Here is a 14,124-nt window from a genome sequence, read left to right as displayed (position 1 = left end):
ATGTTTTTTTTTTGCGAACTTGTTGCGCGTGACCTTTAACTTGTCCAGATTTATCATTAGGCCATTTTTGTATCCTTCCACTTATGTATGCACGGATTTATGCAACACAATCGTCAATAAATATAATCCGAGGTTTGCTGTGCATGGCCTGCTAAATATGCGTGTCCTCGTCCGACTGCTCTTCCCAATTTGTGCTTTGTAACTTTCCACCAATCTCCGTGGCTCCATCTGCACACGTGGTTTTACATAATGTCTAGATTTTATTTTTATTCGGAGCGCGGTTTTTGGGTGCTCAAGTGAATGACGCCCACTTTTGACTTAAAACTTTCGTGACTGTAGGAATTCATATTCTTGGTTCTTTCGGTAAAGTCACGTAAATAGAAAAAAAATAACCAAGAATATGAAACCAACTTTCTTTCGTCCGCAAATGCTCAGCACAGTGGCATTTCACATTCCTTTGGCTTATTTCTCGATTTATCGTCATGTGGTCAATGGTTGGGAAAAAAACTATTTTTTAAAACCAGTTTGCTCATGTAGTTGGTTGGCTTTTAAAGCATCCATTTTTCAGTCATAACGTTCATGAATAATGTGTACACACGATAGGAGACCCATGGGCTTGTTCTTCCTTAAATCAGTTTTGTCTCCACTTGGACAGAGTAATGAATGAGGGATCATTTTTTCATTCAAACATGTCATTCCGGCATAAACATTTACTCTAAATATGTCAACTAATGTTATTTTGACCGCTGGGTCCCGCTTCTTCGATAAAGTCCACAGTTATTCCAATTTGTCTGGGAGCTTTCGCTCTTTTAATCCTTAAAAAGGGCCGCAGTCCCTACTGCAGGTGAGATATCAAGAATAAGCACCTCCTCGTCGTGTTTCTCACAATGAGGCTACGGAAGGCCGAGGTGCGGAAGAGCGGAGGATCATGCGCTCGTCGCCGCCATCAGCCACCTGAGCTGGCTGCAGGGCGACTCTCCGTGTAGCCCCCTCACCCCAGAAGCCACGCGGAAAAAAAACCTGTCAAAATCCCAGGGCCCCACGCCAACTAGGCAGGGCTCATGGAAAAAATGTTACTTTTTTCATTTCATTCGTTGTGTTTTTTTTCTCGTGCATTTTTTCTTGCAGCTTGGTGATACAGAGCGAACCATAAATCGGTTGACGCAACACGTGACTGTCAAAGCCGACACAGCTCAAAGGCAGCTCTGATGGATTCTGTTCTCGTGATGAAATGTGGAAACATAGGAAGCGGCTCCGCCGTTAGCGGTGACCTGTCTCCTAATTTGTTCATCAAGGACTCTTGGAACGCGCCGAACCCTGGCCGGTACCACGGCCCCTGCGTGCCAAGGCACGCCCACACTCCCGCCCGCTCACACTCCCGCTGGCCCGCCCGCTAGCCGCACCAAGCACCCATAAATGTGTATAGCTCCCCGTTGGCCTTTGAATTGTAATAAAACGCCTCCGTATAAATTTTAAAATAATATATTTTTTACAAAAGCAATCCTCACTAAATCTTGTTTTTTTTTCAGGAGTGTCCTATTTTGAGGCATTTTAGTCAAATTTGTCTCCGCTTTAGTTTAATGCGCAACACTGGCGCCATTGCCGAGAGTGTAAGAAACAGGCAGACGATACGTCCCCTTCCCATCATGTGTCCCTCCACATATAAAATGTAAGGATTTTTTTTATTATAAATCCCATCAGTCACACGGCCTCATGGGAGTGCATAGTTTCAGCAGCATTGGTTTAGCGCAATCAAAACTCTGGATCAGTTTCAACATTCAGTGTCTCGTTAGCAGAGTCAGCCTTGCTTGAACCAATAGTTGCTTTAATAGGCAGTGAAGAATGGGCCTCTCTACACATTTTTCCACGATGCAAATCCTACAAGCTGGCATTGGCACGTGCTGCTGGAGGCCTTGAGGAGGTTGTGGTGGGTATGAAGCTGAAGGTGCCCGACGCAGACTGAGACTTGGAGACCCAGGCTTGCGTTTAGCTAGGAAAACCCATCGAGCTCAGCAGCTCTGTGACAAGGACGACCGTGGTGGGGATGCGGGGCACTTGCTGCCACACACTTACACGGTCACCACAGACCAAGACGTTCCTGATTGTTACTTGATACCACAGTCGCGGGACTCCTCTCGACCCTGAAGCCCGATTACAGCCGACACTACGAAACACTTCCCGTGTGAAACTCCGTGCCTCTGCGGAGAACCACGTGTAATTCACTCGCGCAGCTCTATTGCTAAATAATGTAAAAACGCAAACAATACCCACTTGTGCGGGCGTGCGTCTTGAAATACGTTTCACAAAGTAAAATCGGGCACGCTACATCCGCTTCTGTCTTTTGCGAGCCACTCGCAGCACGCGAGTTATGTGCGTTGCTGTAAATCGGACTCGTTACGATTACAATTCATTTGTGACTCACGTAAACATCCCAAACGGCGTAACTCCCTCGATTACCAACGGTTCTGCTATGAGGGCAACGCGAGCTGTCAAACCCCCGTGGCCATCGCTCAGATGAGCCAAGGTCACAGCACGAATGCTCACACTCCCTTGCACAACTTCTCCGTTAGTAAACGCTTCACCAAATAGACATGCCACTGACGTGCCTGACAACAGACACAACGGCATGGCACTACGCCGTGTTTATTTAAACAAGGCGCTCAGGCACTCGCCTGTCATCGCCACCTCGGCTACATACACACGGTCACGCGTGTGCGTACCTGGTCAAACGATTGCAAGCAGCACGCACGTATGATGAAATGCGCACATGCCTACACAGACAACGCCACACAGCTTGTGCCCTGCAAGTGACTCGCAGCGCAGGGATGGCAAGCGCTGATCATACACACGAAGAACACGCACGCAACTGTCTCGAGCGATACCGAACACTCTCCTGCATCGAGGAACATGGATGCTTGCACACAACCAGACAAGCAGCACACACGTCGCAGGTGTGGCTTGATAATAATTGGCACATTTCGTATTCACGCCATTTCTATAGCACACGGCTCTCAGGAAAGGAGGCAGACTCTGCCAGTAGGCGGCGATGTTGCCGTGTGGTTTTAACCAGCTGGGGTAATTCACTGGTAATTATCATATTTTTGGGAAATTTGAACCGTGACAACGGCAACACATCATCTGTTATATATTTTTTTTATGTAACAGGATCTTTAATGTTCACCGTGAAGCAGACGTCGCGGAGTATTGATGGTTGATACACTCGTGGTATTGGCCAGGGTGGTCGCTGGGCTCGAACCATACACTTCTGCAACAAGTGGCGGACATGCTACCGTTCAGCCCCGCTACTGCCCCCAACATCTCAGACATGTATCATGCCAGCATACCCCACAGCCTCACAAAAAAAGACAACTATCCCCCTTGTAGCTTTGACAGACTGTTGGGACAAGTGCTGTTCACGAGCACTTATGAAGGCCGGCACGGCACACGAGGGGGTGGGTGGCCGGCACACTCAAACACACGCGCTTGCTTGTCCGTACCTTCCAGCGTCTTGCCAGGGCCCTCTAGCTCGGGCCCATCGCCGGAAGCGTAGATCGCCACCACGGAGAGCTCGTAGCGCGTGTCGGCCGTGAGGCCCGACAGCAGCGCCGATGTCTGTGCCGCCGGCACCACCGTCTCCCCGGGGCCCGGTCCTGTGGAGCTGCCGGCCGCGTGGTAGCGCAGGCGGTAGCGCTGCACCCGGCCCGGCGCCGGCGCCCAGCTCACCCGCAGGCTGCTCTGGGTCTCGTCCGACACGGCGAGGTCGCGCGCTGCTCCCAGCACTGTGTGGGGGAGCGGTGGCACAGCGTTCAGCGCGCTGCGCGACAAACCTGAGAAACCCGAGTTGGATTCTCACCCGAGGTCGACTCAAGGCTAACCACTACACTACCGCTCCCCGCATTACAGAGAACACATCACCACACATGCACACTGCTACGTGAAGGCCTCCCCGTGCAATGACGGTCACGAGTGTTTTTTGACCATACTTCACCACGCTGGCCAATGTGGGTTGTTAAAGGGAAGTACCCAGGACTGGTTCAGATGACTGGTTAAAATAATTATCGCTCGCCACTGATGTTAGCCATTACCAGGAATCAGACTAATTGGTATGTTTTTAGAGCAATGAGCAAACAACAGCACCAATATTCAACTTCCAGTAAGTCACAAAACGTGGCTTAGAATTACGAAGTATTCTTACACGTGACGTGTATACGTATCTCTCCAGTGTTGTACTGAATACGTACAAATGTGAATCACAGAGTTCTAGCTTTATCCGTTACTAATGTTAGAAAGCTGTCACCGATTCCTCGTGCACCATGATGATATGTAGGAACATATATTGGGGCTGGCAGGGTGGCGCCTCTTCTGCATGCCTTTTCTCTCGGTTCTCCGGTTCTTTTCCATAGCTAACAAAAAATAAATGTACAATGTAACTGGAATTGGCCCAAAAAAATCCCAAAGCTGAAAGTATGACCTGCGAGTTACTCAATTGGGATCACACACAGCAGCAACCTCACCCTCGACTTAGAACACCTGGCAGCAGGAATCTCCTAAGAGGAAAAGGTTTTTGGGAATAAATGTGTGCTGAGCGTTTTTTTTTAGAATCAGCGAGGCTTTCCTAGGTAAACAAGCTAAATAAAAACAATAAGTACATTTAAGAGCACGCTGGCGCATTGATTTGCAAGGCGTTTTCATGCGTGCGTGTTCAATTGTGTTTTTGTTGTAGATGGTCGTGGGACAAATATGACCCGTGAGAAAAAATCCTTTTGGGTAAAAATTCCACAGCCACAGTAAACTACCGGCTATCTTCATCGGTGCGACACAAATGCCTTGGTTATTATGCACGAGCGGGCTGAGCGAGTTACTGGAATTTGTGTTCGATTACCTCCAGGATATTTCCTCCACCTTCCTTGTAAGGCTCCGCATAAATAAAGAAGCGATTGCAGCCGTAATCTCTGCCGTGTGCTTTCACACGGAGAATAAACAAACATTGCCTGGGGCCATTATTTCACAACTAGCGGCCCTGTATAGAACCGGGGCCCTGGCACGTCAGGGACACGCTGACCCCTTCACTAATCTGGTTAAGGAGACAGTGGGGAAGCTTGGTTGTTTTTCCGTGCCAAACCCTTTAATTCTGAGCAATGATATCACTGCTGCTATGCAAAGCACAATTTTGGCCAAAGTTTGAATCCTGTTGTCCTTTCTGCGGTGGAGCTCCCAGATCTTACTGCACTGCACCTGATCGGGCGTAACGTAAACAGTCAGCGTGATTGATGGTCCAGCACTCACTGATTCATTCCAGCCACTCGCTGACTGGCGGTCAGTCACCTCCTTATCACTTTGCTATCGCTACTACCACAGTCGACTGTTCCCGCAAACTTCACTCATCGATTCCTTCACCTACGTTGAGGACGTGGTCTCGACCAGAATGTTTAGTCTCATCTATACTGTGCTCAACCACCACACTGCAGGTCACACCAACACACTCACTCAACAACAACAACCGCCATGCGCCACTTAGTGTCGGTGACGTCAACACGTTGCTTGTGCCAGGCTTTGTGCACGATAAGGACACTCACTCACCCACTCTGCAGATCACAACAACACACTCACTCACCCACCATGCAGATCACAACAACACACTCACTCACCCTGCAGATCACAACAACACACTCACTCACCCACCCTGCAGATCACAACAACACACTCACTCACTCACCCACCCTGCAGATCACAACAACACACTCACTCACTCTGCAGATCACAACAACACACTCACTCACCCTGCAGATCACAACAACACACTCACTCACTCACCCACCCTGCAGATCACAACAACATACTCACTCACTCTGCAGATCACAACAACATACTCACTCACTCACCCTGCAGATCACAATAACACACTCACTCACCCTGCAGATCACAACAACACACTCACTCACTCACCCTGCAGATCACAACAACACACTCACTCACCCACCCTGCAGATCACAACAACACACTCACCGACCCTGCAGATCACAACAACACACTCACTCACCTGCAGATCACAACAACATACTCACTCACCCTGCAGATCACAACAACACACTCACACACCCACTCTGCAGATCACAACAACACACTCACACACTCACCCACTCTGCAGATCACAACAACACACTCACTCACCCTGTAGGTCACAACAACACACTCACATACTCACCACACTGCAGATCACAACAACACACCCACTCACACACGCACCCTGCAGATCACAACAACACACACTCACTCACTTTTCCACTCCTTAGGTCACAACAACACTCACTCACTCACCCTGCAGATCACAACAACACACTCACTCACTCACCTGCAGATCACAACAACACACTCACTCACTCACCCTGCAGATCACAACAACACACTCACTCACCCACCCTGCAGATCACAACACTTCTCTTTCTGCTTCTTCCCTCACACTGCTCCACTTTGGAATCCCCCCCCCCCAATCTTCTCTTGTCTCAAAGCCCTCATAATAACATTGCTCAGTTTATGAAACGAGTTGACACTTTATCGATTACAACGTCGGAGAGTGCTATTTGTTGCTGGCCACTTGGCATTTTGGGCCTTTGAGCGCCCGCGCTCAGTAACGGGGGAATAACACCAACAATGTAATTGTGATGTACAGGACGTGCTGCCCTCTCACAGGGCAGGATTCAGTTCACAGGCAGCAGCCGCAGCAGCAGCAGCAGCACCAGCACCAGCAGCAGCAGCAGGGTGGCAGCCTGTGCACGTGCCTCACGGCAAGAAGCGTGTGGGTTCTATTCACAACTCGGGCACCTTCCTGCGTGGAGTTTTTCTGGCTTCTCTGGATTCCATGGCTGAAAAAACGAGACCATGTAGTGGGCATTGGCCAAGACATCCCAACGTCATGCCCTACAGCGAAAACTTGGCAGGACCCTCCTCCAAAAAAATATAGTTTTGAGGGGTTCACCTTCGAGGGTCGTCTCCTCCCCCGTGAGCGGCAGGCTCTCGCCCTCCGCGTACAGCGCGAACACGCGGACGCTGTAGGTGGTGTCGGGCGCCAGCCCCACGAGCCGCGCGCTGCTGTCGTTCCCGGCGACGGTCACAGACCCCGGGGCGGCGGGAGTCGTGGCGGGGTCGGAGGTCAGCGCAGAGTACTCCACGCGGAAGCTACGCGCGTCCTCCCGCGCGGCGTGCCACGACACGACAAAGCCGTGGGGCGTCACGTCCGACGTGGAGAGGTTTTGCGGAGGTAGCAGGGATCCTGGGGGGGACACACACGGACACACGCGTCGTTACTCCACGCTGCAAACAGCAGATCCCTCATAGCTCGAAAGGATAGGGCAGATGCATTGCTGTGGTCCTCAATGGTTGATGAGACAAGAAATGTCTCTCTTTTGTACGAATTCAATGAATAAGTCTGTGTCCACATTAGTTAGCAAAGCAAATTGCTTCAGTTGCCATCAATTGGATTCAATGTTCCGGTTGAATTTTCTGCATTCACAGTCAATGGTTGGCTACTGTGTGGCCCCACATAAAGACCCACATAATCACATAGACACCCGCAAACTCGCGTATGGTTCTCAATGGGGTTCACTACCGTGTGGGCGATGATCTGGCCAGTGTTTCTGCAATCACATGTGGAGTCAGTTGCACATGAAAACAGGTTTTATTTTAGTTTCCACTTTGTAACGGTCGTAGTGGGTGGAGCTGTCTTGAGATGTGTGGATTCACTTTACTGCAGACCACTGTTTTCAAGGTTGAGACGAAACAATAAAAAATGCATATAAATAGGCAGCGGTGGGTCCGTTTCATCACCAAAACAACAACGGGGCATTTAAACCTATTTGGCAATGGATCTTCGATTTCACCATCAGCGCCTGTTGAAAGAGCGCAAACCTTTGGCTGGACTTGACCTCTCTGGGTATCACCAGCAGGGTGTGGCCCGGGTTTAAATAAACGCCACACCTGCCGGGTGTGCCCAGCGCCAGCGGCCGAGAGCTAACCGACGAACGTTGCGTGGCCACTGGCGAAAGACGCGCTCATCGCTCGTTCCTCATCGCGTAATGCGCAAGGCACCGTCGCGTGTAACCACAGCGTCCTCGAGGAACGACGCACCCCTCCAGTGCATCCCCCCCCCCCCACGTCACAACTGCAGGCAGCTCTTGACGCATACGACTCTGGAATGCGACTCCTCGCGTCGGCTTCCTACCGCGTGGCGAGTGGTATTTTGCAGAGCGCATCAATGAACTGGGAGCAAAGCAATGGGGTCTCTCAAAATGAAAGAACCAATCGTTCACGTTCACTCGGACGCTATATCGTGATGTCCCACACGGAACGTGCCAGGTCTCGTCAGATCTCGGAAGCGAAGCCGGGTCGAGCACGGAGAGAGTGTGAATGAGCGACCGCTGTGCGTAACAGGTATTATAGGCTGTGGGGCTACTTGGAGGGCAGCATTGTTGTTCTGTGTGTCTATGCTTCCTCCATCTTCACCAACCCGCACCGACCAGCGTGGTGAAGTATGGTCACATAGCCGTCATGGCTCGCACAGCATTGGGAGGCCATCATTCAGCAGTGGAATGGTACAGGACTCTCCATGTACCACGTGTTTATTTCAACACCGTTGAATACAGCCCCGCGGTGACCCGTAGCCAGGAGTGCCCAGGCTACTGGTGACCTCAATGAACTCCACTTGCGCACGGCCCAGGGCATTGCAGGCCAGCATGTGGCACAAAGCATTGTGCAAAAGCCGTTCCGGAAGAGACTGTTCCCGAGCGAATACCCCGGCGCGGCACAGCACATAGCCGTGCGCAGCGCCACGAGCACGAGGACCAAGCAAAAGCAGCGCACGGGGAGGATCGAATCTCTCCGTGCCATATCCCGCTTGGGGTACGCAGAGCGCTGACGCGGCAGTTAGCAGTCCGCCCCGGGAACCCGGCGAGAGATCGTTGAACCGGTTCAGCGTTACCCCCTTTTACCAGTCCCGCTAATCGTCAACAAGGAACCGATTCCCCGTGGACGACCCTGCAATCCACCTGCCAGGGTTCCGAACCGGCCAAGCCTGCCTGTTTCCAGCAAGGTCTGCACCGGTGCGGCTTTACGCACCATGCCGAACTGTAGCCGTCGCGCAAGACGGACCATGTCGCTAACCAAGCCTCGTGGCAGTCATAGGACGACGTCTCTTTCTGCGAATAATGAAGCTGCTACCCGGCTCAGTGCACATGTACATACTAAATAAATATAAATAAAGACATGCCCCGCACCGACCGTCGTGGTTAAGAATGGTCAAACAACACCCTTGACCGACACAATGCAGCGGAGTGCTTCACTGAGAAGTGGGTTGATGAAGGAATGCACATTATTATTATTATTTAAATATCAGACTTTGCAAACAAACAACCTAAGAATAATGGTGGTTTATTACATTCCGCCAGAATATGACTTTCACTGAAAATAGTTATTTCAGTGGGGATGATCACAAACCTGGCTCCCAGATCACATTCAGGCATCCCTGAGTCACACACGGGGCATGTTTCACATTCACGAACTTGTTTTCCACATTCCAATAATTCGTAGGTAATCGCGGTGGTCAGCGCATTCCTTGACAATATATTATTCCTACTTTTCGGTCATAATAACACGCTGGGCGCATTGCCAAGCAAACAAGAGAGAGAAAGAGGACAGAGCTAATGACAGGTAATACAATTCATAATCAACGTTTTAGGGTTTAGATCGCGTTATTTATAAATGTGTCGTAACCCTCCACCACCCGACACGGCCAATCAGTAAAAATGTGTCACGTTGACAAAAGACAAATAGTTCACTGCTTTAGCCCACCGGTGTGTTGAAGCCACAACATTTACAATTTGAGTACGACGTTTCGCTGGTAATTGCATCCAGCATCATCGGGCAATTCGCCAGAATGGTGAGGCTCTGCTGTGTCTCCCGTTCTTATATAGAGCAGCAGCAGGGTGACGTCATCATTAACTCATTAACTCATCAGGTGCAAAGATTCAAGGGAGGAGTGATTGTAATTATATACTAGATTAGTAATCAGGCTGTTGTTACGATGCGAGTTGTAGATTAGTAATCATTTGGAATGTGTTTTATTGTGATTATGCTACATTAGTAATCAGTTAGTGTTTGTTTCCCTTATAAGGAATTGTAATGTATCTTATTTAATAATACGCTTCCAGGCCGCACTAAGCCTGTAGCTGTCTGAGCGATTAAAGTTATTTCTGTTTCTCTCAATTTCAATCGATTCTCTAATTAGTCTTTGCCAGTAGTAACTAGTTTTACACAACACTTCCACGTTGTCAAAATCAATTGAGTGTCCCTGTTGGCATGCATGTTCTGCCACTGCCGACAGTTGTGTTTGTGATAGTTTAATATTTCTCTGGTGTTCTTTTAGTCTTACACTAACGTTACGCCCTGTCTGTCCAATATAGCATCTGCCACATACACAATTAATCCGATATACACCTTCTGTTGATAATTTAGGTAATTCGTCTATCTGAATGCAGATTCGCATCATCACCCAGCTCAGAAATCCTCTCTTATCAAGACGCATTACCTAAATTATCAACAGAAGGTGTATATCGGATTAATTGTGTATGTGGCAGATGCTATATTGGACAGACAGGGCGTAACGTTAGTGTAAGACTAAAAGAACACCAGAGAAATATTAAACTATCACAAACACAACTGTCGGCAGTGGCAGAACATGCATGCCAACAGGGACACTCAATTGATTTTGACAACGTGGAAGTGTTGTGTAAAATTAGTTACTACTGGCAAAGACTAATTAGAGAATCGATTGAAATTGAGAGAAACAGAAATAACTTTAATCGCTCAGACAGCTACAGGCTTAGTGCGGCCTGGAAGCGTATTATTAAATAAGATACATTACAATTCCTTATAAGGGAAACAAACACTAACTGATTACTAATGTAGCATAATCACAATAAAACACATTCCAAATGATTACTAATCTACAACTCGCATCGTAACAACAGCCTGATTACTAATCTAGTATATAATTACAATCACTCCTCCCTTGAATCTTTGCACCTGATGAGTTAATGAGTTAATGATGACGTCACCCTGCTGCTGCTCTATATAAGAACGGGAGACACAGCAGAGCCTCACCATTCTGGCGAATTGCCCGATGATGCTGGATGCAATTACCAGCGAAACGTCGTACTCAAATTGTAAATGTTGTGGCTTCAACACACCGGTGGGCTAAAGCAGTGAACTATTTGTCTTTTGTCAACGTGACACATTTTTACTGATTGGCCGTGTCGGGTGGTGGAGGGTTACGACACATTTATAAATAACGCGATCTAAACCCAAAAACGTTGATTATGAATAACATTGGTCGCGAAAGCCTACGTGTTAAACAGGTAATACAAGACGGTTAACATCAACAAACCCCATTCGAGAGGGAGGAGAATTCAGACAGATTCGCGTCTCTAAAGACACGGAACGACAGGCAGGATGGGGGGCACTGCAAACAGTGGGACGCCGTAACGAGCGTCGTCATTTGATTTGGAGCTTTCGTGGCTGCAGGTTCTTTCGGTAAAGTGACGTAGAAAGAAGAAATCAATTTAATAATAGCATACGACGTTTCGATTGCAACACAAGCAATCATCATCATGTACAAATGAAAGAGAAAACAAACCTATTAAATCTTCTTAGGTTTTTTCGGTAAAGTCACGTAGGTAAAACATCAAAATGAATGAAAATAAAATAAAATAAAATAAAAAATCACGACGTTTCGGAGGCAACACAAGTCTCCGTCATCAGGTGGGACCGTCACAGCCAGATTAGCTGCATCAAGTGAGGCAATGATTCAAGATGTAATCCCTTAAAAGCGAGTTGAGGGGGGGAGGAGAGGGAGGGGGGAGCTCATCAGACTATGGTAGCCAATGAATGGAACGTATCGGGAGGGAGGGGGGGCGAGGCCAAAAGGGTGGGCGACGGCGTGCAAGCGATTGTGCGCAAGCGGCTAATTACTGCACACGCCAACACAATGGAGCGATTATGCGCAAGCGGCCAACTGCCGCACACGCCAACACAATGGGCAGAGAGGGGGAGGGAAGCTCTAATACACATGATAGACAAAAGAACGAAAATGCCCATGTTAATACCAATGCTGGCTGAACAATGAAGAGAGTACTGTTAAAAAATAACTGGGGATGTTAACACTCGGTAAAGTAAAGTAAAATAGTGCCTGTCAGATAAGATGGTCCAAAAAATTGTAATTCAGTCTTTTTTTGCGTGGTTGATAACATCTTTCCAATGATTACTAAGTTTGTACCCATCATCACGGTTGAAATTATGTCTGTGTTTGTATATTTGTATGGCTTCGTGTACAAACCTTTGATGGTAGCCGGGAGGTTTGCAGAGAACCTTGGTCTCGGAAAAGACAATTTCATGAGAGCCCACCAAGTTGTAGCAATGATCGGCAACGGCAGAAGAATCAGTTCTGCCGTGTTTCAGATCTGACTTGTGCTCGCGGACACGATCAGAAACATGACGTTTCGTTTCTCCAATGTAGCAATCACCACAAATGCAACTCAATTTGTAGACTCCAGGATACTGTAAGTCAGGAACGACATCTTGAATCATTGCCTCACTTGATGCAGCTAATCTGGCTGTGACGGTCCCACCTGATGACGGAGACTTGTGTTGCCTCCGAAACGTCGTGATTTTTTATTTTATTTTATTTTATTTTCATTCATTTTGATGTTTTACCTACGTGACTTTACCGAAAAAACCTAAGAAGATGATTCCTTGCAGTCACGAAAGCTTCAAATCTAGAATTAAAACATATTAAACTTAGAAATATAATGCAATACAACACAGTCGGCGAACATAACAGTCAACACCCTACCTGGTTGATTACGTTCATCCAAAGATTGTTTTTCTCAGATGAGAATGATGCTCCAGAATCACACATATTAGAGCAAGTAGCCACTGCCCTGAGCAATAGAAAACAATGGAAAGCTCCGTAACCAGATGGAATTACTGCGCTCAACATCAATGAAGTGGAACCGGCTGTTAAAACACAATGATCTAACCTGTTCCCTAAATATTTAAACACGAGTGAAATACCGAAATCCATTCAAAAGGAGAAACAATGCAAATTTCAATAATTACAGTGCCATTAGCCTCCTGTCACGCGCGTGCAAGAGAATCATGAGAATCATCGGGGCCACCCAAACGACCGTGACGATTGCAACTGGATTAGGAGAGCTTTCTACAGCACCGACCACACACACCACACTGCTAATCAGATCCACGCGAGACATCAACCCGGACTGCGAGGGATTGCAAAGACGCGGGCAGGACTTCAGCCAGCAGAGGATAGACACCGGGTTGACGAAGAAGATGACGATGATGGCGATGGTACACAAAAATGAACAAAGGCGAGTCCGATACAAAACTTTATCAACGAGCTCTGATCTCGGCTGGAACAAAAACAAAATTACCAGGCTGGTAGCAACTCGTCTCCTTCGTCATGTGATGAATGGTCATGGCCCAGGCGTTCTATTCGATTCCAAACCCAATTCCCATTGTGGCGTTCTGGAGCGCGAACTACCCTCTAGTGGCTGCTGGGTTTACGTGGACGATGACAACACGGCACAGGTTCATTGAAAATCATCGATGCGTACAGGCGCGATTCGACCCTTGGAATCAAGGTCAATCACTGACCGGACAAGCCGCTACAATCCTCACGGTGGGGGTGTCACGTGAACATAACGAGACGAGAACCAGTTGTTTGACAAAGGCGTCCACGAGATTGAATGCACAATGGCTTTGACAAGATTACTTAATTGGGATAACACACACGGCAGCAATAATCGACACCTACTGGCAGACTAATGCCGGTTTGCTGACCAGGTGCCAAGTCGCCTTGTGCCCACAGAGACAGCTGCCACTGGGGGTGCCCTTTGAATGTGTTGAAATGAGATGCGATGTGAAGCGCTGAGATGCGATGCGAAGCGCTGAGATGTGCTGGCATAGACAGCATCGCGATATCGAAAACAGCATTGTTATCATCATTGATGATTCTCAAGCTAAATAATAACATTGCTGCTAGGAACTTCACTTTGA

At 48.2% G+C, this 14,124-nt stretch overlaps 1 protein-coding gene across 1 annotated transcript in view; it reads right to left on the bottom strand.

Moving 5' to 3' along the window:
• Positions 1–14,124, bottom strand: part of LOC144725103 (collagen alpha-1(XII) chain-like) — a 319,564-nt gene that overhangs the window by 202,082 nt on the left and 103,358 nt on the right. Inside the window, 2 exon segments of the mRNA XM_078604576.1 lie at positions 3,498–3,779; positions 6,977–7,270. Of these exon segments, the coding sequence (XP_078460702.1) occupies positions 3,498–3,779; positions 6,977–7,270 (576 nt within the window).

Source organism: Lampetra planeri, chromosome 22 (genome assembly GCF_965212315.1).
Source record: "Lampetra planeri chromosome 22, kcLamPlan1.2.h2, whole genome shotgun sequence".
Classification (NCBI taxonomy): Eukaryota; Metazoa; Chordata; class Hyperoartia; order Petromyzontiformes; family Petromyzontidae; genus Lampetra; species Lampetra planeri.
This window is presented reverse-complemented; position numbering and strand designations above follow the sequence as displayed.